Below are 27,333 nucleotides of genomic sequence, written 5' to 3'. Positions count from 1 at the left end.
TTTTTTAATATTATAGATGTAATAGATTCACGATATACACATCGAAGACTTGTTTAAAACCCGTAAGAGCTTAACAGTTTAATGAGGAGAGAGTGAGTCGTTACAAATAGTATCAAAATCAATCCTTAATCTCAATGTGAGACTTTATTTATCTTGTGAAAATCTATATAAGACGGAACGGATTGACATCAAAGTCAATCCTTGATCACAGTGTGGAATTTTTTTGTTTGGTCACATAAAGGGTATTTGTTTGTTTGAACTTGTAATCTACAAGATACAATACGGGCATTGCAACGCAATTGTAATATTCCATATCAAATAGTTCTTGATACTAAACAAGGTTATGTCGGTGATTGTGATATTCTATTTGACATGAGGGAAGAAGTTTATAATACATTTTTAAAAGCCATCATGGTCCATCGAGCTCAAAGCAAATAATATTCAATTAGGAGAATGCAAATCATTACAAAAGAATGAAAAGAAGGAAAGAAAAGGGAATGCTTTCTGATATCTGAGGATTATAGGAACATTATTTACTTTGGAACACCATCAATATAGAAACAAAATTAAGCAGCCATGACCCATAAGATAAATCAAGAATCACTGTACTTGAGTAACCAACAGAATCTTGAGTTTACTGTTGGAATGACATGATTGAAAGATACAGAGCCTCATGGTTGGATACAATTAATCTTTGAGTCTTCTTCTGCACTCCTTGAATCAGAATCCCCTGTTACAAGTACAATATCTACATAGACAATCAATATAGCAGTTCCATCAAAGTATTTTTCATTCCCATTTGAAGTGAAGACAAAGTGGCTTTCATATGATTTCACTTGCTTCAAGTTCCAAAATCACATAACAGTTCACAAAACTGAGCTTGGAAGCTTTGACAATACATCACCTATGGTTTTCTGGAGCCAGGACTTCTGCTATTATACTATAAGGAACAAAACACTGACTCCATCATCATCATTCTCCAACCCCTAGAGTTGTGTTTATGGAGAAGACAAATGTTTGCTGTTTTAGAGGCAGCTGCCCATGTGCCTAACCCTTGCTCTTTGAGAGCCGGACAAAAGGTCTAACAACTTCAGTATGGTACAGACAACAGAAAAGGCCACACACCAATGTGCAACCTTGCACCCCACTTATTAAGAGGCAGCATCAACACAGCTAGAAACTCGATGAGCTCAACTTTTGAATGGTGAAAAAACATAAGCTATCTCAATGGAGAAAAACCTAAACTTACAGCAGTTAAATTCTATATCAAAGAAACTAGAGAGGTGAACACAAGCCTCATTCTAATAAACATGCTTCTCAATGTTTACTAATAATATAATCGATTCTTGGTGGTGGTTTAGTTATAAGAATGATCTTAGCAACACAGAAAACAAGCCTTGATGATCTTAGGTCTGTCTAGCTATTCAAGTGTGCTTTGAAGATATAACAGCATGGTTCTATAGTATATGTCATGTTGTTTGCAGTTTCAGGTTGGCATGATGTGTTGTTGGCATTGTTGCTTATATGGATTGAAGCTTGGCAATTAGAATTGGCTAAGCCAATTTGGAGCATTACATGCCTTCAAAGCAATATCAGGGGTGATGCTATGGGCCAAAACCTCAATCCTATAACATCTGAACTCCTTTTGGAGCTATCTAAGTGATAGTTGGGAGCCCTGAGCTATCTAAGTGGTATTAGCAAGTCTAATACTCCTTGCTCATAAGTACCGACAAAGAAGCAATACTAATACCAAATTCAAAGTTACATGTACATGGAAAAATAAAAAATAAAAAATAAACAGACGTACTCTAATGATTCTTGAATCAACTTTACAAACTGCAAGGAAAATGTAAATTCGAACTTAGTTCAGATCATCCACCTTAAATATATAATAACAAGGGTAACCTTCATGACAAGTCCCAATAGTTATTTAGCTTACAAAATAAGCAAACCGAAGCCCAACATGAATATCACAAAATCATTGCTAAAGTGATATAGATACTCTAAACATTATATTCTCTACCAGAGCTGCCGCCCTTTTCTGGATCTCATTCATTTTAACAGAAGTGGCCAGATTGGAATAATTAATAATTTTCCCTAAAGCCTCTGCAATTCTTGCTTCTGTTTTTGTGTATCATGAACAGTAACAAATTTTGCCTATGTTTGCAACATCTTTCCTCATCCAGACAACCACAATTTGAATCATATGAGAAGTTAGACACTATACTTTTTTTGCTATGAATAACGATTCCTTATGTAAAAACTAAAATGTTGAAGCCTTGTGAAGAAGTGCCATGGGAACAAAACCCAGCAGTTCTTGTGACCCACATGGGAACAAAATCTTCCATAACCTACTGGGCTCTTAGGAACATTATACAACAATATTATATAGCAGTGTGATTGGAATATGCAATGGACAATTTTTGGGCTTCAATGTCATTAAAAAAGTTATCAGAGAGCAAAGATCGTGACATCCAAACAAAAAAATTCACATGTTAAAAGTGGGGGTGGTGCAAATAGGATTATATTCTTGTGCTGTCAACACACTCTGAAGGTTCATAGTAAAACAAACAACCAAATGTGCTATGTTAGTAGACACCAAACTCTCTGATTTTATTTTATTTTTAATTTTTTTTTGTATAATTTATAATCCAGTAGACAAGTAATTCCCCAAGCAATACTCAATTGAAAAATTCAGGCCAACAATTTATCTATGCAATTTCACTTCTAAATTTAGAAGAATTTGGGCATTTAGTATGTAGATGATAGTAGATACTACCCAGTCTTCTCCCATTTGTTTTTCGTGTTGTCTGTGTTTCATGTTGTGTGTACGCATGCTACATGACTATGACCATTTTACAAAAGAAGAGATTGGGACCAACACCTGTTCCCTTCTACTGAAATCAATGCTACTTTGGCATAAAGCTTACCTGGCTTTTAAAAGATAGAAGACAACAGAAAAAGGAAACATTGTTCTGGGCCCAAACAAGTTTTAAAGTCAGAAAAAGCAAGCCATTGATTCAAATCTAAGGGCACCCAAGGCATTTGTTGATTAAGAAATGGCCTCACCACTTTAAAAAGTGAGACCAACGTCTTCTTACCTTTACAGTCTCCATTATGCATGAGCTTCCTAAATTTCAACAACTTACAGGATCAAAAGGTCAAGTGGGCTGGTAGCTGAATCATGGTACTCCAAAAAAGGTAACGGTTGAACCGTTGAAGAAGAAATTATAGGGCTAGCAACACATCTAAACAACCAAGTAAAAGGAGAGTTTGAATTCATGAAATATGTATATATTTTTTTTTCCCTGTTTTTTGGATGGATTTCTACAAAGTTAATTGATTAATTTAAAAAGCCCTACAACAGTACATTCTACTGCTAATGAAAATGGTAGCAGACATCCAGTTAACTCACCGAGCCATCTTCTTCCTGGATTTGAAAGGAAAATTGGAAGGTGGTGATGGGGAAAATTCAAATGGCAGGTGGGGTGGTTCAGTCTCACCAGAAAGCATCCCAACAATTTCATTCATGGAGGGCCGCTTAGCCGGTGACCTCTGTAGACAGAGGAGTGCAATTGTGATGCAGAGCAACCCCTGTTCTCGATCCAATGACTGAATTGAAGTATCAACAAGATCCAAAAGCTTCCCATTGCGAGCAAGCTGACGAGCCCATGAAACGAGGTTCGCCCGCTCGAATTCTGACATTGGTGAGGCTGTTACTTGGAGGGGTCTTCGACCCGAAATCAAAACTAATAGCAGAACACCAAAACTGTATACATCACACTTCTCGGAGAGCTGCCCTCCTCCACCATATTCAGGGGCAATGTAGCACATCGTTCCTCTCATACTAGGTGTACTACTAACCCCACCGCTCTTGGGAATTTCTCCGCTCATCCAATCCTGGCTATTCCTTCGCCCATTTCTAAGCTCACCGCTCAGCCCATCCAACCACCAATCGATACTTCTACTACTCCTGCTTTTCCTTTTCTTCCTTGTCTCTACAGATTCTTCATCCCTCTGCCACCACAGATCCCCATCGCCACCAATACTCGACTTAAGGGTTCTCTTTTTCTTGTTCTTCCTGGAAAGTTCCTCACAGAACTCCTCCTTCCACCACTCCCTCGGCTTCCTGTTCTTCTCCTTCTTCCTAATTTTGCCCTCGTCCAATGAAGCCCACCATTCCAACCTCTTCTTCCTTTTCTTCGGCTCATTTTTTGTGCTCAAACCATGATCCTCTAGGGGTCCTGATGACTCAACCCACTCGTTTTTCGGCCTCTCCTTCCTTATCTCACTCCCAATCCACTCCATTACGTAATCCTTCACCCTCCCAGATTCAGACCCCCATCCACTGTCCTGTCTCCACCACCAATCCCTCCCGGAATCGCCCTTTTTCCGGCCACCTTTCCCCTTCCCACAACCAATGATTTCTTTCCCACTATCAACACTCATCTTATCGAAACAGCCCTCCAATGTACTCGCCTTATCCAACCCCATATCTATCTCCGGCAAAGTCGCCGTTTCCACATCCTGAGCTCTCACGCAACTCTCCGGCGACGGATCAGGATCGCCGGCACCAGCACCACCGTCCTCAATTCCCACAGTCAAGACACTCTCAGTCTCTTCAAGAATCGACCCATTATCCTCCACACCCACGGCATCCAATCCCTCTTTCTTCTTCCTCTCGCCTTCCACCAGACCCTCTAAATCACCATCTTCACCCGTACACCTTGCCAATCCAAAATCAGCAATTTTCGCATTGAAATCGCCATCAAGGAGAATATTACTGGGCTTGATATCGCCATGAATGATGGACGGGTCACAATAACTGTGCAGATACTGAAGACCCTTTGCTATATCGATTGCAATAGCGAACCTCTTCTTCCACTGCATCAGCTCCACGCACTTCCGATCCAACAAGGCGTCTTGCAAGCTTCGGTTCGTCATGAGCTCATACACCAGAACCAGTCTCCGGCGCCGGCGGTCAGAGGAGAAGCCCTGGATCCTCACCACATATTCACAGTCGACGACTTTCCCGGCGAGCGAGAGCTCGTTGTTGAACTCCCGCTCCCCTTGGAGCGAGCCGGAGTCCATGAGCTTCACAGCAACCTCTTGACCGGATGGCAGAACACCCTTGTAGACCGATCCGAACCCACCCTGCCCGAGCCTATTCGACGGCGAAAACGACGACGTGGCGCGACGGAGGAGCGAGTACGAAAACCGATGCGGTGGTTTGAGATCCGCCGGAACCGTGCGGCTTCGAGAAAGTTTCCGGTACAGGATGACAACAAGGAAGGCGAGGAGTGAAAGAGCAACTGTCCCACCAACGACTGGTGGGACAAGATTGGGCCGGTGGCGGTGGGTCACCGGCGACGGGGCCGGCGAAAATGGCGGTTGGCGTGATGGCATAGTGGTAAATAACTGGAAAAGAGAAGGGGAAACGTCAGAAATGCATGGGTTGAGTGAGAGTAGGAGCAGTGTTAGTATTTGAGAAGACAGAGACTGGTTGAAGAGAATAGAGTCTCCCACTCTGCGTATCTTCTCTTCTTCTACTCCTTCTCCTCCACCTTCTTCTCACACAAAAAATAGCCGTTTTTTTAATGTTTTTTGTAGGGAGAAGTTGGGGTGACAGGGCTGTCACAATAACATTTCTCAAAACTTCGGATAATGCATGCAAATGTTATTAAAAATTGGCCCCAAATGCTTGTGGGTTACGTCCCACTTCAAGTAACATTTATCATTTCTAATTATTTGAACTAATAATTGTGAATTAATATTTTCCTTTTTTCTTTATCCAAATATTAAGATTGAAAATATTATTTAAAATGTAAATTTTCTGAATTAAATAAGGAATAAATTATTAAAAAAAGAGGGGAAATTAAAGTAATTTTGTAAATAAATAAATAAATAAATATATATATATATATTTTTTAAATGTGGGTTACTTAAGTGTGAATTTAGCGGACACCTTTTTACATAGGATTCTTGAAAGTACACGTGGGCCTTTGTGATTGGAACTTGACGACAACTTCGTAACTGTTTCATGTGCATCGCCACTGTCAATTTACTGTGAGAGGTTGGGTTGGTTGTTTCTGGTCAGAAAAATGTCAACCCACCCGCCCCTCTGGGCGCGTGCAAAAGCGATCGGTCACGTGCACGTAGTCCCCGGTTTACTCATTTTGGTGGGCCCTACTGCTTCAAGCATGGTCAGCCAATCAACGCGCCTCTCCACGAGAGTGGATACTGGGTGAGCATTGTTACCAATGGCCATGCTCAGATGTTGGATGGGTTTGACTCCTTGAGTTCCGTTTGTATGGCGATGACGCCCTCTTCAATCAGCTTTTCTTTCTATTAAAAAGACTAGAATACCCTCAAGCCACTTTTCATATATATATATATATATAAATAATTTATAAATTAAAATCAAATAAACCAAAAATCCTAATTATTATTTTTTAATCATTTGGGTTCTGAAATATTGGTAGATAATTTTGCAACCAAAGCCCAATCTAACCACACACCTAATTTAATACAGTGGATTAGACTAATGCCCAACTCTAACTGTCCCCAAATATAATGAGTAAATGAAAAAAAATTATTATTATCTTTAATTAAAAATAAAATTTATAAAAGTAAGGGAAAAGGGTAGAGAAGTAAAATTGAGTTGGGTAGTTTTTTTGACTTTGGATGAACGTAACATAGTTAGGAACTTAGGAATCCACAAACAGATAGGGTCGTAGACTCGTAGGCTTTACACCTTACGAGATTATTTTATAAAGGGATAAAATAAATAAATAAAATCAATACGAGTGAAGACTGAGATCATGTGAGTCCCACCAAACACACCCTCTCTCTAAAAAGTCCAACTCCTTATTGATACCACCAAGGTGAGGGTGTCCTGAAAGACTGTGCACCGGCATTCTTGTGAATAAGAAAAAAAAATGTTTTGTTTTTCTTTTTTTGATCCCAAAAATATTATTCCCTACGAGATGGCCCATGGTACGGCACGGTGGGAGTTGGCCACGTCATAGATCCGGAGTTTGGAGTTTGTGAGTCTGTGACAGCTTGGGCTGATTCGATTTTCACGTGAGAGGTGGTGGGGTGGAGTTAGGATCCGGTGTGCTGGGTCTCATTCATGAAGCGTGGGTCGGCGCTGAACCACCTTGACGTTTGCTCCTTTATGATAAAAGTCAACAAGGCGGGGATCGTAAAATAATGGGCAAATAGGCTTAGACTTTGGAGAAATTGTTTATTTATCTTGCTTATTAAGTAAGCGACGTGACAATGCGAATTTCTTATAAGATAAAATACCCATATTTATTAACTAACTAAATTTTAATTTAAAAAAATATATTAATTAGAAACTCTTTAAATAAGTCAAATAAGCACAATGAAGTGGGAAAAAACTGGCAGCTATTCAGTAGTGGGAATAAACCAGACCTCTAAATCAGTAATTCCCCAGGAGAAAGCCAAGAAACCATGACAGATGAGTACGGAGAGGAAATGAATTGAGTTGAGAAGCAATAATGGAATAAATACAGAGACCATTAAAGTTTGATTTTTTAGGTATTAACACATTAACACAAAGTGGGATTCAGGTTGCTACACAGCTGAAAGCAACTGATATTTTATGTCATTTGATTCCAAACTAGCAAATAGAATTGACATTGGGGCGGATGGAAGCGAAAAAGAAGAACCCACAAATAACTTAATTTCAATCTAATTATTATAGTGTGCAGAGGATGGATGAAATTCAGACTTTGGCACTATGTTGGCTTCACACCGCCATTTTCTTGGGTGTTGTTCACTGGAGTTGTGCTGCCATTCCTCTTGTTGCTGCTAGATTGGCCGGTGATGCTCCTGCCCATGAACTTTCCGGCTTTGCTCAGACCGCTGCCTACAGCTCCAAGGCCGCTTCCCACAATCCCAACTCCAGCCCCAAGGCCGGTGCCCACAAGCCCAACTCCAGCGCCAACTCCACTGCCTACAAGGCCAATTCCAGACCCGACCAGCGATGCTGCTCCATCAAGTGCATCCATTGTGCTCCCTATGACTCCTGCTTCTTTCAGTTTCTTCCTCTCCTCTAGGATTCTCTTCTCTTCTTCTAGAGCTGCCATTTGCTCCTCCTTGTTAAATGCATGATACAAAACCTGAAAGCCCAATCCAGAAGAACCAGAAAAAGAAATGAGAAAAACTAATCCTCACGCAGGCATCATGAAGGAGAATAAGCATAGATCATCACTTCCATCCTTTGGAATTTTTTATTATGTTAGCTACATTCCATGTGACTAAATTGTTCAAAGTGCAGATAAATCACATTCTACTGCCCCTAACCCAATCACATACACTGGAAAAGTGAAACGCAATCTATACATTTCAACAGGATACAACATGATGAAAGAAGATTCTTCAGAAGCAATATGCAAGTCATAATACAACCAAAGGGGTTCCCCAGTGTGATGTGAGCTTTGACAACAAAGAAAAAGAATGTTTGTTTCAAACAGAGTTAAATTCTTGAACACTTGTATGCATATCTCTGGGGTGTCTCTCTTCGCAGTTCTAATGTAGCCAACAATAATGATTGGTTTTGTAAACATTACCCTGTGGAATATTTGAAAGAGTAATAAAAAGCTAGAAGGTCCTTCAGGGGAGAGTAAATAAGTTTATTGGGCTTAAGTCAGCATTTCTTCACAAGTCAATGGTAGCCTAAATGTGATATACACTGAATTCCAAAAAGCTTCAGAAGCAAGCTGCCAATGATAGTTCATTATTATTCTTTAACACATTCGAGAAAGTACACTTACAAAATCAACAAATATTAGCAGTAATATTATTGACAGCCTACATGTACACACCTGTGGATTGTCCAGTTTAGTTACTAAATTTTCTGAAATGTAGCTTTAAAAATTTCAGATTTATTTGGTCATGAGTTTTAGAGAGCATTTGATAGGAACTGTTTTTAGCTTTTCTACTAAGAAATTTTTATCTTTCAACTATTAGAAAGGTTAGAAACACTTTTTAAAATCACTACTAAACGCACTCTTAATTTTCTTGAATTCCCAAAATTTCCCACAAACATTTGACCATAGTTCAAACAATCTAGTAACAAAAAAGAAATAGTAAAACAATAAACTGGCAGGATTCCCCTTTCAAAAGATCGAATTATTTCTTATTTCCCCTCTACTACCAACCTGAATTTATTCATGTATTGTGTGAATTTCACCACAGTTTACCTAATTGGCCAAAACAAGGAATAGAAAAAGTGAATAAATAAAGTACTATTAAACTTTGACATATTTAACTGGAATTATTGAGGCACAAATATATTTCAAACCACAACAGTGTGAGGGAAAAAGAACCTCATCTCTATGGATGGAACAGATTTAACAACATTAGATGAGAATGTTACCTTAATGGTGATGGTTCCTCTATCCTTCTTATCTTTTATCTTAAGCATATCAAGTGACGGAAGCAGTCTCAGTTCAATCTCTTTTGGGTTTTCAGCTTCCAGATCATTCAAAGGTAACTTTGCTATGCCCAACCGCTTATCTTGTGTGATGTCCTTGTCAATAACCTGTTTGAAGGGTCCATGAACATTGCTTACCTCATTAGCTACATTTTAATCATACTAGTGGCAAATCCTTCATTTTATTCATTGTAATTACCAAGTTCAATGCGATGAATTATCTTGTTTATCACTTTTTTCAGGAAAAAAAACATATATCATACTAGTGGGGAAAACACAGCATTGTGTGTGTAAAAGAGAGGTGGATAAAAATTTGTAGTTGGAATCGGAGAGAATCCCCAAATAAATCCAAGTTTCTATGCAGTCATGAAAAGCTAATATTTCATAACCTAATCCCCTAAACAATAACCCATCAAAAAAAAAACGTAGAATATAGATGCAAGAGAATATCAGCTAAAAGTAACAATTTCTTTAAGATACCATCATCACTTCAAACCAGTGAGCTTGGAGGCTCTCAAAAACATAAAATATTGCCCAAAGAGCACCTACAGTACCAACCCGTTTAGCTTGCAGCACCAACACTAGTCCTGGAAAACAGCTGGGTTTCAGGAGCAGAATGAAATAAATCCTCAGAAGATTAAAGCCCTAGACTAAATTGCAAAGAATTTTTTCATTTTCTTTTCCCAATTTCTGTTCAGTGGACCTAAAAAGAATTCTTTCTCCTCTTTCCAACAATAATAAACTGAAAAAAGAATGATTCAGCAATCATATTAACTAGCTCAGTTTAATCAATCTATGAATAGAGTCATGGTATGTTAACTGGTTGAATCTTGGTGCAAGCTAAATACTATTTCTAAGTCACAAAAATCTGTCTTGAATCTGACAAATTCATTTTGCTACTTCTAATATCTCCCAAAACTTTCTGTAAGTTCAATCCAGAACATTTCTTAGTTCAGAAAAGTACTCAAATGTGTTAATCTAGTTCACTCTTGCCACTTCTACTAGTGTTTCCACCCTTATTCTGCTCCCTAGCTCCAACCTACAAAGGTTCAATGGGCCCCAATTGAACAAGAAAATAGTCATGAACTGATACTAGATGAGATATGAACTATACCTATCATTAAATATGAGAACCATAATTACAAACTACATTTCAGCTATTAAGTAATGAGAAACTCAAAAATGTTCAAATTAATTCTTGAAAATATCTAGATTCTTTCTTATAACAAATGAACAAATCCACTGTGATATCCACTAGAGGTATTATACACATGCTAATTTTGCATGACTTCTGATAAGAAGTGAAGCACCATATTCAAAAACAGGCAAAAGAGAACCAAGATAAAAAGGAGAGAGTTTTGGGGATCAAAACCTCAAGGATTAGCGATTGTGTCTCCTTATCTTCCGCAATCAACTCAAATGTTTGATTCCAAACAGGATTCAGGTTGTTTTCAATAACCTTTGTTTTAATTTTGAATAGTGGCCGAATATGTACAACTACATACGGATCAGATTTTCCAATCATTTCCATGTTCTTCAGATCATTTGCTTTTACTATTGTCAAAGTAAGCTTCCCTTGTGGTTTTAGCTCTAGTTCACTGCATAATAAACAAAGTAAAGAATTTTAATTAAGCACAACTCAGGAAAAGAGTTCTACTTAACATTAATGTGATGTGAAAATGTAAGAAGTATCCGAGGCCAAAGGAGTTGAAAGTTGGTGCCTGTTCAAGTAGCATGAAGAAATACAAAAAAGAATCAGAAATTATTAATTCTATTATTATCAAGATCTCAATCCTAATTCCATATTTCTAGAGAGGTTCAGCAACTGTTCAAACAAACTGTTCATTGTTGATGATGCGTCTCTGTGTGTGTCCTGTGGCTAAACGATTCGGTAATAATAAGGTTGTTGCTATTCTCTTCAGTCAACTTTGCACCAACCATAGAAACCTAGTTTCACTAGTTAAAAGAACGATGCATCTCAGGGCATGCAGTTTTTCATGTCCGCATATTTCTATAAATATTCCCTCCCAAAGGCTCCATGATACAGTGAACTGCACATTCCCTAATGAGCATTACTTTATTTTCAAGAAAAAGCCACAGGCCAACACCAAACACCTCTAGGACAATCTGGAATTGCATCTCCTTTAGCTAGCTCTGTGAGACTCGAGACACTAGTAAATTTAGCACTTCTAAATTTCAGTACACCTTTCCATAAGCTCCTCCTTTTTCTTTTCAAGGAACCGAGATGGATGAAGCATATTCATGTATACCAGAAAGGACTGAGGTTTCCTTTTCAGCTTCAAGGTTAGCGGGAGAGGTCACAAAGGGGTAGAGGTGTTCCATCTTTGTGGATGATACTGTTACTTTCTGGGATGCGTGTTAAGACCAATTGGTTTATTTAAGTTGACTGCTCATGTAGTTTGAAGCTATCTCAGGATTAAAAATAAATTCGGAGAAGGGTGAGTTAATCCCAATTGGAGAGGTTGGTATTGTGGATGGATTGGTGTTGGGTCGAACAGTGGAGGAGCTTCTGATTACTTACTTGGGGCTCCCTTTGGGTGCTCCCTTTAACTTGATGTTATTTCAGACAAGGGTGGAGGGGAGGTTCCAAAATGTTGTCAATGTGGAAAAGGAAATATATTTTGAACAATAGGAGGCTTACTCTAATTAGAAGCACCTAATCTAATTTGTCTATCTATTTTATGTCCTCATTTGTCCTTCCTAGGAAAGTTAACTTGAGGCTTGAAAAGATTCAAAGACACTTCCTTCAAGGAAGCAAGGCATAGGGGAAAAAGCTACATTTGGTGAAGTAGTCAATTGTTTGCATGAACAAAAGTAAAGGGGGGCCTTGGCATTATATGCCATTTTTCGCTCAATAAGGCGCTACTCAACAAGTGGAGTTAGAGATATGCAACTGAAAAGAAACAGTTTATTAATGGAAGTATAAGGGGGAAGAAGGGTGTTTTGATTAAGTGCAAGAAGGGTATAGATTTGGGTTATAGAAAGTTATCAGGAAAGGATGTGATCTTTCCAATAATAGAACATCCTTTGTGGTGGGAGATGGAAGGAGGACGAAGTTTTGAAAGGATAGATCAAGGTCAAAGTTTATAACGGTCAACAAACTAGCAGGAAGTTTGTAATTTCATATTATCACATGATTTGAGATTGAAGCAGAAAAAGTAAATGAAGAAACCACAAACTAGAACTCTAATAAAATATATGACAGTAAATAAAAAATTCTAACTTACCTTGTATCCAAAGGCATACCACCAATTGGAACAACAATCCTGTGGGGCCATTGGAGCATATCTGTGATAATGGTATTCACAGTATCCTACTCGATGAAACATAAACAGCATTACTAGTCTATAAACAAAAATCAATCAGAAATAAGAAAGCAAATGTTTTGACAACATAAAGAAACTTACATCAATCATATCTGAAATTCCAGGGAGAGCTGTTAAACTTCCACCAACAGCCTTCAGAGTATAATCAATTCTTGGCTTTGGCTGATTGAACAAACGAGTATTAGTCAATTCCAAAACAACTGTAATTAATTAAAGTGTTAACAATTACAAAATAGATCTACTAGCTTGTGATATACTGGAATATAAAAGAATATCACCTACAAAAAGAAAAAAAAAAATATATATATATATATATATATAAAAGAATATCTCACTCGCGCTACAGGATGTGCTAAAAAAATGCTGCTTAGTCTTGACAACTTTACCATGGAAAAACCAAATATAATTCCTGAGAAAGAATGTTAAACGATAATTTCAACAAACTGGGCAGGGAAGGACATCTGGATAACCAGTCATCCTTCAGGAATATGATTATGACTAGCAGAAATTATGTACCTGGCTAAGATTATATTTTTTTAAAAAAGATAGCTAACTTTAGATAAAAGGGTAAAACTAGCTCATATGCTTCCCTCACTTTTTTTTAGAGTACCACCTGATTCAATTGTCATCCTCCACATCAATGAAGTACATCAACTCAATGAAGCCTTGACTGATTCAATTCCCTTTTCTTCTCTCCCTCTTAATTAAGACTTTCATCATCCAAAAACTATAAAAGGCACAATTCTAGATCAGCCACATTAGTTTTCAGGCTTGCTTTTGCTACTTTTACTACCTTGCCTTTGTGCTCAGTTTTCCAATTTTGCTATTTGTCTCAATACTTCTTAGCTCTTCTGCACTTAAATCAGCTATGTTATTTTGAATGTTATTCCCTCACAAGACTTCATTTTGTCTCTGCTCTTAGTCTATGCACTTTTAGAATTTGGATTTCTTGCCTATCATCCTTCCTTGGTCCTTTCAGCTTTTATCTTTAAACTTCGAACAAACCAGACTAAATGGAACAGTTTCACTTTCGAAGGAGTCTTTGCAACCATAGCAGATATGGACCAGTGATGAGTCTGGCCACTGAAGCCTAAGCACTTTCTACAATATCCACAGCAACAAAGTCTTCCATATGAAAGTCATCACTTGAGAATCCAAATTTATAAAGATCCCTCAAAATATTTGACCAATTCTATGCCCCCAGATTGTAGTTCAGTGGTTGTTCAATCTGCCAATGAACTGGAGGTCCCAAGTTCAAGCCTCCCCGGTATTTAAGTAGTACAAGTAGAGGGAGTGCCCATATTATCACAAGTTTGCTGTAAACATCTTGATGTCAGAGTGGACTACTGTTACAACAACAACAAAAACCTAATTCTATGAAACAAAAATTCTTTCCTGAGTTGAAAATACACCTCTATCAAACTCAACACTTCATTTGAAAGATATATGATATGTATACCACAGTTAAGATTATGTACAACAACTGGGTTGAATTGCAAAAAAATTTCAAGCACTTAAGCATTTTTTGTAAGATGTACCTCAGAAAGTAGAGCAACAATAACAGCAGAAATACAAGGTATCTCTTCTGCAAGTTGGAAGATAACACGAGCAACAGTGAAAACTTGGAGATCCTTCAACTGCAGAAAGCAGCACAATAACAAGATTCAAATTACATCTATGTTGTATGCTAGGATTGAAAATGATATCCAGGCATGGAAACTATGGAACAAAGAAGGAAAGAATAATTCACCAACCTGAATGGGTATTGAAGCAACAAGAGCAGCTTCAACAGCTAAAATAATGCTTGGATCACCACCCCATCGCAAGTCGATATCCATTATAATTTGCCCTTTCTTAAGGCTTTGAACACGAATTCCTGCATTGATTCAGTAATTATGCAAGCACAAATGCTTAAAGACAAATGCATTGTGATTTATAAGGCAGGCTGAACTTTCATATGGCGACATGTGAATTGGTGAGTTTAACCAAATTAACCATGTCAACCCAAGGGTTAGGTAATGATAGTTTTGAAGATTACGAAGCAAAGGTTAAGAATACTAATAATTTTATTGTCAAAGTGCATAGACTCAAAAAGATCACATCAAATTATCTGCCATTCAATTCGAATGTCTGATTAATCTTCTAGAAGCAAGTCAAAGATCATTTCAAGAAGGAAATGACTGTTAGCGAGACTTGAAGATCAAAATAAAGAACTTAAGTAGGGACCTAGCATATTTGTTAGTCTTTTTGCATGTGAGTGATGGTGCACCACATGCAAGGATTGAAAAATCAGGAAAATCATCCAAAATGTCGCCAATTTGTCCAATTCCAATTCGGTTTGACATACAAGGAGAGGACAACCTTCCATCAGCCAAAAATAATTATTTAATGGCAAAAAGCCACCAAAATTTCATGAAAAAGTTGGCAACAGCATAAAAGGTATTTTATTGTGAAAAAAATACTGACACTATGGGGATTTTTTTTTGTGATTTTTTTTTAAAAAAAAAATCAGCCCATTCCATTATCTGTGCTGTTATCCTTTTCAAGATATCCAAATTTTTTCAATAATTATCACTTCAAATTTGGTAAAAAAAAAAAAAAAGTTGAAAAAGAAACCATCACCCAATTCAACACCAAACCCCACCCTCTCTTTAGGTGATTACCTAGGTTTTAGCAAGACTTCTCAAAACAAACTAATCATGCATACAAGGGAGCAGAGGAAATTTGAAAGATAGGAAATAGTTAATTAACAAAATCTTAAAAATATAAATCACTATATTTGTCAACATGGAATGTTTTCCTTCCTACAAAATAATCAAATCAGGATTCTCAGACTTTCCAAACAATGACATTAAATTTCCATCTGAGTCCAGATTACAATTGTAATTTCACTGAAAAGCAAGATTATTTAATTCTGCTTCTTAAACCAGTAGTTCTAGTTTTCCCTTTCCTTCTCCCTAATACAGTAAGAGATACTGCAGTTCAGTTCAGACTGGTTCTCAACAAATAAAAAAGAAATGAGACAAACAGAACATGAGAACTAAAGTTATGCAAGAAAAATTAACACCAAGACTTTAACTAAGAACCACTTGCTACACTTTCCGTCCTTATTTAGACAATTTTCTTTGTTGAGCTACCTCAAATTTTCACTTAAACTAAAACCCATCCTTGAGTATCAACCTCTTCTTCATCCAGCAACGACTGGTGATTTGTTCCTTATCTTCACAAGTTTTTGCAAAAATTAATAAAATAAAGACCCTTTTTTTAGGAGGTAATACAGCCATATTAGAATTAAATTTTGCTAATTTTTTTAATAGAAATTATCACTTTTTGCTATTTTCTGGACAAGTGAAATCTCTTGGATTTCCTTAGCTTTTCACAAAGGGATATCAATAAAAATTGGGTACATGGCACAATTTCACAACCTGGCAATGTATTGAGGCACTACATTTAACACTTCACATTGCTAAAGTTCAATCACCAAGCTACAAATTTTATGCACTTTCAACATTGGAAACAATTTTTTTTAAAATAAAAAATAAAAAATGAAAGCAGAATAAAGATGAATAAGAACTCCAAGCAATATAAGCAGGAAAAATGACCGCTGTAGAGACAAGTAGCTATCATACCTTCAATCTTGGGTGCCACATTTCCAAGAGAGAGCTTACTGAACTTTAATGAAGTAATTCCTGGAGGCCGGTAGTCTTCCAGAAGGGGCTCAACAGATTCTCTAATTACCAATGTTGCTGCCTGAGAACAGACCCAGCCAAAGAAGTTACCCTTCAAACTTCAGAAAGAGAAAAATTGTTCTATGGGCCATTGGAGTTCATGTCTTTGTATTTTTTATTCCCTTTATTTTCCATTACTTTCTGTATCATTCTTCCATACTAAAGAAATTTATTTTTAAAAGGCACATTATCCACTTTCATGCAAACATATACATAAATTTAATACCTGGAAAATAAGGATAAACAACAAGGCATTTCAAATACCAAATAACTATACAAACACATGCAGAACAAGCAAACCCAAATATATAGTAGGCTCCCTTATTACCACTGTTTCTACGACAAATAATTGTTTATATCAATAACGTTTCAAGTTGGGCCTAAGTGAGAGTGTCCTACCAAAACCAACTTTTTATCACTCTCCTATTGTTCTTGACAGTGGCGGCATGAGGAAGGGTAAGTCTCCTTTCAGATTTGAAAATATGTAGCTTAATGCAGAAGGATTCAAAGATCTCATAAGGAGGGGTAGGTTATAAAGTGAGTGGCTCTTTTAGTCATATTCTACCAGTGTAGTTAAAGGCCCTTAAACAAGAAATAAAATTGTGGAACAAAGAGGTTTTTGGGAATGTCACAACGAAAAAAATGGAGGCCTTAAACCAGATTGGATTTTTGTATTCCAAGGAAAGAGCAGCAGTCCTTTAAGTTGAAGAGGCAGAGGCTAGAAGGGTGACAATTGAGGAGTTTAGCAAGTGGGGTTTCAATGGCAGAAACTGTGGAGGACGAAATCAAGAGAAATCTGATTTAAGTGATGGAGATAAAAACTCCAAATCCTGCCACAAAATGGACAATCAGCACAGTAGAAGAAACTTCTTGGTCAAAGTTAGAGTAAATGGAGATTGGTTGTCCGAGAAGGCTGAGATAAAGGATGGGGTGTCTAGGGCCTTTCAAACATGTAGAGATCAATCGACACTTTATAAAAAAGCTGGAAAATGGACAAATTTGCATTCCTTTAATCCCAACACAACTGGATAAAATATTAAACAAAGGACTACCTAAACCAGTTGACATATTCACCAAAGGACTTCCTAAACCAGCATTTGATTCTTTAACTAAGTTGGGTTTTATTCATATCTTCAAACCAACTTAAGGGAGAGTATAAAAATGTCTGACTGTTTTAGGAGCTATTTTTCTAGGAGAATTAGTTGTGATAAGACTGGTTAGTAAGCCTAAAAATCAGGGATAGTTATATCCTATTTTAAATTAGTTTCCCATTCAGATTAGGATAAATAGTGTAACAAATCACAATCCTATATGTTTGTAAAGTCTATATGTATTTATATATGCATATATATTATGTATTAGCCGTATCCATTCTTCTTTCTTAATATCAATAAAAATTAACTTTTCCGCACCTATGTACAATACTAGACTCCAATACTTTTAAGTGGGTACCCAATCCATTTAGATTTGAGCATATGTGATTGTCCCATGCTGATTTTAAGGTTAATGCTAGATCTTGGTGGGGAGAAGCACTAGTTAAAGGATGGGAAGGTTACAAATTCATACAAAAAATGAAAAAAAAAAAAAATTGAGAGATAAATTTTGTCCTCATTAGGACTTGAACCTGGAACCTCCCACAAACCCTTCTCATCCCTTTACCACTGCAAAAAATGAAATTCATCAAAACAAAACTAAAAAGAGAAGAAAGACACTACCTTAAAAAACATTGCCATGGTAGGCTCTTGTGAAGGGGAAGGTGCTTTGATAAACGCATTAGCAGCATTGAGGTGTGCTCAAAAGATTGAACTTGAGGAATTGTTGTTAAAGGAGGAGGTACACTAGAGACAGAGAGCTAAGGTAAACTGGGTTAAGGGATTATAACTCAGTATTTTCATAGGATGGCAAATGGAAAGAGGAAAAAGAAATATATCAAGAATCTAGTGTTTGTAGAAGGGGTGGTGTTGGAGGATCGACAAAGCATGACAAAGGAGATTTTGAATTTCTTTAGCATATTATACATCAAACCATATGAGAATACTTGGAGGTTAGAGGGTTGAATTAGTCTTCAATCTCTAAGGGGGGGTGCTAAATGGCAAGAGCATTCTTTTACAGGATATGAAATTTGAGGAGCTATCTTTCAGATGGATAAAGAAAAAGCTCCAAGTCATGATGGTTTTGCCATAGCATTTTATCAAGAATGTTGGGACACAAGCAAGGAAGAAATGTTGAAGGTTTTCTCAGGATTCTACGATAGTAGTGTTATAAATAAGAGTACCAATGCCACTTTCATTGTGCTAGTCCCTAAGAGAAATCAGATATCCATAGTTGTTGATTTTAGACACATTAATTTGACTACAAATCTTTACAAGGCCATAGCCAAAATCTAATCTCACCACATTTGATGGGTTTGGCCATCCACTAGTCTCAAGGTACTTTTGTTAAGGGTAAGCAAATCCCAGATGCAGTCTTAGTGAATGAAATCATAGATGAAAGAAGACGTTTTGGAAACTCAAGTGTTGTTTTTAAGATAATTTTTTTTTTTTTTTGATAAGTAAGCATAAATTGTATTAAAGGGCAAACCGCCATAAAGCATACAAGGAGTATACAAACGCAGCCACACCCCAAAAAACAAAAGGAACAAGCAGCCTCAAATGGCCCTTAAGAAGCCGCTAGCCACTCCAAAAAGGTTAAAAGCGAAGAGGACTCCTCTCCCATGTACACTCTAGCCCAACTCCACAAGTTACAAACAAAATAATTTTTAAGTTTCTGTATGTCTAACGAGCCCCCCCTAAAGGCTAATCTATTTCTCTCCTTCCAAACCGTCCAAAAAATACACACCGGTATGGAATTCCAGATTTTTTTTCTCTTTTTCCCCACAAAGGAGCCCCTCCAACTAAGTAAAACCTCTAAGACCGTCTCTGGGAACACCCAATGAACTCCAAACAAAGCAAGGATGATATCCCAAAGAACCCTAGCCACTATACAATGTAAAAGAATGTGATTTACACTTTCCTCTTCACAACCACACAAAAAACAGCAATTAGGAAGCTGCCACCCTCGTCTTTGGAGCCTATCCAAAGTAAGGATCTTCCCCCATGTAGCTTCCCCAAGCAAAAAAGGCAGCTTTAGTAGGGACCTTGCCCACCCAAATGCATTTAACCAGGAAGGCAAGGGTATTAGGAGCAGCCAGCAGCTTGTAAGCATGTCTGACTCCAAAAATACCTTGACCTCCGCCTCTCCAAACCACCGAATCCTCTTCTTGGGAGATCTTGACGTCCCTCAGCATGTTAAACAAAGCTCCTATTAAATCCAGCTCCCAATCATTTGAGTCCCTAGCAAATCTGATGTTCCAACCCCCTTGACCAAGGCTAGAGTCCCCAACCTCGTTGATTGTTGCATTTTTATGATAAATTTTGAGCTTCTTTGTCCCTCAGCATGTTTTTAAGATAAATTTTGAGAAGTCTTGTGACCATGTGGGTTGGGATCTTTTTTATCATGCTTTACAAAAAAAAGATTTTAATCCAAAGTGGAGGTTGTGGATTTATGGGTGTTTATCATCAGCTAGTTTTGTTATTCTGATGAATGGGTGTGCTGGAAGTTGTGTTAAAGCTTTTAATGGTTTAAGGAAAGGTGATCCTCTCTCCCCTTTTCTCTTCACTATTGTTGCAGAGGTATTGAATAAGATGGTAGTAAGAGTTGAAGATAATGGTTTATTGGAAGGTTTTTTACTTAGTAAAGATAGAATGAGGATGTCTCTCCTTCAATTTGTAGATATATTTTTTCTCTCAGGCTAACTGTGTTGTTGGTGCTTGGATGCATATCAAGCTTAAAGATTAATCTAGAAAAAAGCTCATTTGTAGGAGGATTATATCCATGATTGAGCTTCTTTGTTTGAATACATAGTCTCAAATTGGCCTCTTACCTACTTGGGTATCCCTATATCCCTTTAAGGGAAATCCTAGAGTTGCCTCTTTCTAGGATTGAGAATTAGATAAGATTTCTTGTCACTTGGATGGCTAGAAGAAGGCCTTCTTGTCCTTGATAGGTAAAATAACCCTTATGCAATCTTGTTTATCAATTGTCCCCTCATTATTTTCTTTTGATTTTTAAGGTCTTAGTAAAAGTGGCCTATAGGATTGAGAAATTGTAGAGATACTTTCTTTGATCAAGACTTGGGGGGGAAGAAAGACCACCTAGTTGGCTAGGAACATGGGTGCAAACCGAAAAAGGAGGGAGGTTTGAGATTAGGGAGAATTCTAGGTAAGTGCTTGTGGAGGTTTCCTAGAGAAAGCAATGCTTTTTGGCACAAGGTCATCTTAAGTATCCATGGGTTGCACTCCAATAGTTGGGATGCCAACACTCTTGTTAGGTGGTTGCATGTTGCCCTTGGAAGGCTATTTCTCAAGTTTTCAACGATTTTTCTAATTTCACTCGGTACTTGGTGAGAGATGGCACAAAAATTCTTTTTTGAGAGGATACTTGGCTAAGATCCACCTATCAAGCTTCAATATCCAAATCTTTTCAAAGTTATAAGCTAGAAATTTGTTTGTTTCCTCAATTATGGATAGTTATTTTACCTATCCATTTTGCAATTTCAATTTTCGCCCAAATCTTTCTAATTCAGAGATTGAGGAACTAACTACCTTCCTTTACTTCCTGCTACATGTGTACCTATCACCTTAATAGATTAAAGGGTTTGGTTATTGACACCATCAGGACTCTTCTCAATGAGCTCATTCTATGAAACCCTCTCAGCCTCCTGTCTTGACACCTTTTGTTCTTACTAATTAATCTAGAACTCAAAAGCTCTACCCAATGTTAAAGCCTTTGCATGGATTATGGCTAATAAGAAGGTTAATACCAATGACTTGCCTCAATTAAGGCCTCACAAAGCTCTTAGCTCGGACCAATGTGTAAATCAATTGATTATCTTTCTTCATTGTCCCACAACACTAGAAATTTGACAGAGATTGTTCCACATAGCCCATGTTGTAAGGGTTCCTCTTAAAGGCATAGCAAAGATGTTGGGAATATCTTTTAAAAGCTTTGGCAACCTAGCAAAAGAGAAGACTCTTTGACAAGTGGTTGTTTTATCCTTGATATGGTTTGTATGGTTGGAGAGAAATGCAAATCCATATGAGGATAAATGAAGATTTGTAGATGCCGTTTGTGATTTGATTTACTTTTTCTCTATCATTTGAGCCTCAATCACTGAACCTTTTATGGATACTCCTATGTAGATTTTCAATGCTAGATTACAAGCGTGTTCACTACTTATAAGGAGAGTTTTTAAGGATTTTGAAGATGGGATTTATAACTTTGTACATTAGAAATGTTGAACATGCAAAGCATGGCTTGATATAGAATACTCTGACAATTTATTGGAATGTCTCTACATGTACGCATGTCTGTATGGGTGTGCGGAAATATTTAGGGCTCAAGCAAAAATAGTAAGTGCCTGATGACTGAAAACAAACAGATTTCACCATGATTGTTATTTGAGGACTTGTGATACAATAGGGGTGCCAGAATCTTATTTTATTCTTTAAAAAAGATAGGGAAAAAATAAGACTGCATGATATTCAGTAATTACAGATTACAAGGAAATATATTTTATGGAGAAATCCATAGACAATGATATTTATATGATGATAAAGATGATGATGATGATGATGACAAAAGAAAATAAAGAAGCTTACATCTGCAACAAATGGCCATAATTTGGTAAGTTGCTTGTTGAGCCATTTCACCTGAAAGAGCAAGTAAAAGAAGATATAATAGATCAATAACATGAAACTATACTTATTATTGAAAAAAAAAATTAATCAAAGGCGCCATAGTATCAGGCATCTTCTCACATAGAAATACCAGAGCAACACATAACAAGCATATGTTGATGCAGAAATACCAAAGCACAGCATTATCAGGAATCTATTGATTTATAACAACATATCACCACAGTATCAGGCACTATTGAGGAATGAGAATGTATTGTCATGATACATGACATCCTCATGGCATTATGCTGCTGGTATCAGATATTAGAACTACATCCAATACCTGATGGCTATGACTCTAGGCAAAACCATCCTGGTTGTGGGAAATAACTTGCCACCACCTTTTCAGTATCCCAGAGCCAATCTATTTTCAGGCACCAAAGAAATGGATGTACTATTTATACTTATTTCCTCGTCTCTATTTTCATAAAAAAAACTCTAACTAATCCTCTCTTTTCTCCTCAATTGTACATTTGACCCTACTCCCCTAACAAACCTCCCTCCCCTTAAAATCCAGCACCAACTGTCCTTTTCCTTTTTGGTTTTTTCACACCAACTCCTTGCCACCTAAACCAAACCTCAAGGACAAATTTCTTCTAAAGCTCCTTAACATCCAACCTTTTAATTTTCATTAAGGCTCTTATCACCACGTCCCGGTTAACTCCCCTGCTCCTCTTCTAACCCACCTTCTGATGTCACCTTTCTATTTATTATTAGAAAATTTTCCTTGGGTCTCTATACAACAAAATGAAAAGCCCGGAAGGAACAAATCCTCCCCTCATTTAGGGAGGATAGTGAGCTTCCAAGTGATGCATTACCTATGGGGGAGGATTCCCATACCAACCTCTTGCCACTTGAACCAAGCCTCAAGACCAACTTTCCTACACTCCTCAACATACAACTATTAATTTCCTTTATTAATTTCATATCCACTTTCTTAATTGAATTCCTCACCTTATGTTGTCAAATACTTCTCCCGTCCAACACCTTTCTTTGAAATTAAATTCATGACAAAAATAGAGACAGGAATCATCTACACCTCAGAACAACATAGCATTCCCTCACTATGTACACAAATCCTTCCCACTTAAACAGTTGAATACACAATTTTCATTTATAAAACAAAGCCTACCACAACACAAAACCCCATCACACAAGAAATTAGGGTATGATTCAACAGAAACATAATGGAGTAAATATGGGTCCAACAAGGGCTGTATCAAACCAATAATTACAGTGAATTTGTTCAGCAACAAAAATAAACATGAAAACAAAACTCAAAGACTCTAAAATTAAAAAAAAAAAAAAAAAAAAAAACTGTAGAAATTCTGAATCTCCAAACAGTCAGAAATATTTTCTTCAATATAAACTATAAAATTATAAATAAAAATAAAAATAAAATAAAAAAAAAGTACTTACCAAGTGTATGATGGCTATCAAACCAACATTAAAGGCGACTTTAAGATTATAAAACATTGAGAATAACGTGGAAAAGAAATGCTTCCAAATTGTGCAGAGCAGAGTAGGAAAGAGAATTCCATCAAAGGCTTCATTAGTGAATTGACAAATAATTTTGAGATAAAGAAAAAATAATTAAAAGCTAACAGCTAACCTGTTCATACACAGGGAAAGATATCCATTCAGGAAAATTATCACCACAAATTTTCTTCAAATCTTCTCTGTTAAGGGATCCAAGGAGTTTTATATCAACTGCCTGTGAGAAAAATGAAATGAAATGAATGGGATCAGAACAAGGTACAAGTCATCTGGGAAGTGAAAAATAACTCCTTAGAGTATAATTTAAATAAATTAATTTAAAAATAAAAAAATCCTAATGCATTCTCTGTTCTACCTGCTAACTATGAAATTTGTTGTTATGAATGTGGGGTTGCCAGTTGAATAAACTAAGTTTGTCTCATGATAAATAAAGGATATGAAGTTTTACAGGCTTACTCATGCAAGGAAAGAAGCTTGCATCATAGTGATCAGAGAGGAAAGCAGATGCACAAGCACAAAATGCAGGGAAAAGGGCAAAGGGTCATACAGTCCAAAAATTAGGTGGAAAGAGGAAAGTAGGAAATGATTCAGACAATAAGTTATAGGAAAACTTGATAAGCTAGAATAGCTCCATCTAAAACCAAAATGAAATCTTTAGCCTCTGTTTGCTTCTCCAAAACCTCCTGGGAAAGAAAAAGTAAAGGGACAAAATTGAACCCAAATACAATTCTAAAATCCATGATTAGATGCAAGCGTTCATCAACTACATTCATCCATTTCATCTGATATGAATTTTTTAATAGCTTCTCTTCTTCCTCATTTACTTACATAAAATGCAAGTGGTATTTTATTCTCAGTTGTTTAATAGAGGGTATCTCCATATTGGGTCTGAAAGTTTTTCAGTATCTTTCACTTCTGGACAACTGTTGGGAGCAACCCTTTGAGAAATTCATTGTAGCTCATTACAAAGAAGTATATTACACGAAGATACATTTTTTTTTTTTTGATAAGCATATTACACGAAGATACATGAAACACAAATCCATATTTTTTGAAAAAAAAATATATTGTTTTGGTAGAATTATAATCAGGGACTGGCTGTATTTTCCCTCTCATTTTTCCGTCACTTAAAATAAAAAATAAATGGAATTAACTAGAAGCCGCTTTAAAAAAAAAAAAGGGCAGAATCTGAATACTCCAAATAAGTCCTTTTCCAACTTCTAACCGCTTTGAGACAGTGCAAACCAATAATAATGCCCATTTCCAAGTATTCGATTTAGGCCTCCAACCTCAAAATTTCCAAGAAAATTCAGACCCATATCCAATCTTTCCCATAATTAACTCACTATGCAGTGAACGAAAACCATTATTCTCACTACTACCGCTTCAAGATATGATCACAAAAAAATATATATATATACCAAACACCGCCAATTTCAAGGAAAAAAAATTAACAATTAAACCCCCCCAACCCACCAAAAAGAAAGAAGAAGAAGAAAAAACTCAACAGCACAATCAAATCACCTACCTTGGCAACGCGCTTGATGCTCCGGTATCTCATCATATGAACCCACCCCGCCATCAATGCGATCCCAAAGATCGTCCCCATCAAAATCCCAGAAATCAAACCCATGTTCCTATAGTTCACTCCAAATTTTCCCGAGAAAATCAGAACATTCCAAGAAAATATCAAAGAAACACGACCAGAACACAAATTTAAAAAAAAAAAAATACAGAAATGTTGAGGGAGAATGAGAGAGAGAGAGTTACAGTGGAATTGAAGAATGAGGGATGATCCGTTACTCTTGTGTTTTTGAAGTATCCCTTTTTTTTTTCCTTCCTTTCTCTCTCTAAAATATCCTTTGGCTTTCTCTCTAGAAACGGGTCGGTATCGCATTCCCCTCCACAAGATTGGAAATTTTGAGAAAGAAAGAGACAACCCTTTAAAGGACGCTGGCCCACACCTTCCAACCAATATCATCTCCATTTAATTTTTTTTTTCTTTTTTTTTTTAATTTTTTTTTATTCCTCGTTCATTGTCCATTTTGTTTATGCTTTTTTTTTTTTATAGAAAAATTCAAATAAAAATGATTACTTTTATAAATACTTCATCACGACTTGAATCATTTTCTCAAATATAGAAGTTATATAATTTATTATAAAATCACATTTATTTTCTTTTATATTTAAAAATGATGATTTTAACAAACAATTTTAACTTGAAAATTATTTTTGAAACAAAAATAGATATTTAAAAAAATTTAAGAAATACTTTTAAAAATCTAAGTATTTTCTGAAGACAAATTTATAGATGATTCTTTTAAAAACATAACTGAAAAAGACCGTTTCGATTAAAAATATTTTAAACAAAAACACTCTCAAATACACTTAATATAAATAAATATATAAGATTACTCAAATAAATATAAAAATCATTGTTAAGTTTTAAAAAACAAACCTCTTGTCATTGTTAAGTTTTAAAAAACAAAACTCTTACTAAAAAATAACTAAAAGTCTATTTGATAATGATTTGTAGGAAGCGTTTTTATATTTTTAATACTTGGAATTTTTTATCATTCAAATGTTAGAAATACCATAAACGTTTTTTAGAATCACTTTCAAACACACTCTAATAGTTATAGGATCTGGTAACTATTTTCAAAAATAGTTTTCTATTTTTTAAAACAAAAAAACACGTTTACTAATAAAAAAATATTTTCTATTTTCTATATTTAAAAATATAAAATATGATACTTTCATGAAACATCTTTTAGTTATTTTTATTTATTTTATGATGATTATTTAAAAAAAATAATTATACAAACACAATGAATAATTAAAAATAAAATAATAGATATAAAAGATATTTTTAAAATATTAAAAATAAATTAAAAACAGTTTAAATTTTCACAAAAGGCATTTGTTTTATGGAACATCATATTTTCAAAAACTGTTTTTAGAAAAATTTATCAACCCATATATTTTTAAAATAGAAATTATAAGGATATATTAAGGGAAAATAAAGGCTTTCCTTCTACACTATTTTTTTTATTTTTAAAATTAGAATAATTTAGAAATTACGTTCAAATTTTTTAAAATTTAAGATAGTAAAATTTGTTAAACAATTTTTAAAAATTATTACATTTTTAATATAAATCTCTAAAAATTATTATATTTTGGATAAAAATAATTACTATTTTTTATTTTTAAAATCAAAAAATAAGAAATGCAATTTAAAAAAAAACTAAATTTAAAATTTTTTTTTAAATTATTTATCATTTTATTTATTTATATATCAAATTATTTCTTAATAAGATAATAAAATCATTTTTTTTTCAAAAAAAAATTGTGTTTTTAGAATTTTATGGAGCACTTAAATATAAGATTTAAGCAAATTAATTATTTGAAATCAATATTACTAATTATAAATAAATTTATTATGATTGATAATTTATAAATTTAGTTTTCAATGCCGACATAAACAAGGGCACGACGTGTCCGGTCTTGGACAGCTAGTAAAG

General features: G+C 35.8%; 2 protein-coding genes across 5 annotated transcripts; both read right to left on the bottom strand.

Moving 5' to 3' along the window:
* Positions 1-425: 425 nt before the first annotated feature.
* LOC117932499 (receptor-like serine/threonine-protein kinase At2g45590) lies at positions 426-5,565 on the bottom strand. Its single transcript, XM_034853769.1, has one exon. It carries the CDS (start codon positions 5,404-5,406, stop codon positions 3,412-3,414), a length of 1,995 nt encoding a protein of 664 aa, XP_034709660.1. The 5' UTR covers positions 5,407-5,565; the 3' UTR covers positions 426-3,411.
* A 1,940-nt stretch (positions 5,566-7,505) lies between these two features.
* On the bottom strand, positions 7,506-25,719 carry LOC117932150 (synaptotagmin-5). Of its 4 annotated transcripts, none has more exons than XM_034853235.1 (12): positions 25,583-25,716; positions 25,341-25,459; positions 23,928-24,029; positions 22,238-22,288; positions 16,440-16,560; positions 14,565-14,686; positions 14,349-14,447; positions 12,892-12,972; positions 12,712-12,797; positions 10,836-11,061; positions 9,407-9,571; positions 7,506-8,147 (listed from the first exon to the last, which is right to left on the bottom strand). In XM_034853235.1, exons 1-12 carry the CDS (start codon positions 25,707-25,709, stop codon positions 7,764-7,766), a joined length of 1,683 nt encoding a protein of 560 aa, XP_034709126.1. In that variant the 5' UTR covers positions 25,710-25,716; the 3' UTR covers positions 7,506-7,763. The 4 variants fall into 4 exon arrangements, with proteins under 4 accessions (XP_034709126.1, XP_034709128.1, XP_034709127.1 ...); XM_034853237.1 differs by having other exon boundaries at positions 25,341-25,449; XM_034853238.1 differs by lacking the exon at positions 7,506-8,147 and adding an exon at positions 9,174-9,230 and having other exon boundaries at positions 25,583-25,719.
* Between the last annotated feature and the right edge of the window lie 1,614 nt (positions 25,720-27,333).

This window comes from Vitis riparia, chromosome 15 (assembly GCF_004353265.1).
Source record: "Vitis riparia cultivar Riparia Gloire de Montpellier isolate 1030 chromosome 15, EGFV_Vit.rip_1.0, whole genome shotgun sequence".
Taxonomy (NCBI): domain Eukaryota; kingdom Viridiplantae; phylum Streptophyta; class Magnoliopsida; order Vitales; family Vitaceae; genus Vitis; species Vitis riparia.
The sequence above is the reverse complement of the archived record's forward strand: the minus strand, read 5'-3'. Positions and strand labels throughout refer to the sequence as shown.

Bases quoted from the DNA above. Each gene is read 5' to 3' on its own strand.
- LOC117932499 (XM_034853769.1), bottom strand. From the start codon at position 5,406: ATGCCATCACGCCAACCGCCATTTTCGCCGGCCCCGTCGCCGGTGACC.
- LOC117932150 (XM_034853235.1), bottom strand. From the start codon at position 25,709: ATGCGATACCGACCCGTTTCTAGAGAGAAAGCCAAAGGATATTTTAGA. The intron at 25,460-25,582 runs GTAACTCTCTCT...GAAAATTTGGAG, and splicing joins CCTCATTCTTCAATTCCACT to TGAACTATAGGAACATGGGT. The intron at 12,798-12,891 runs GTAAGTTTCTTT...TTCATCGAGTAG, and splicing joins GAATTTCAGATATGATTGAT to GATACTGTGAATACCATTAT.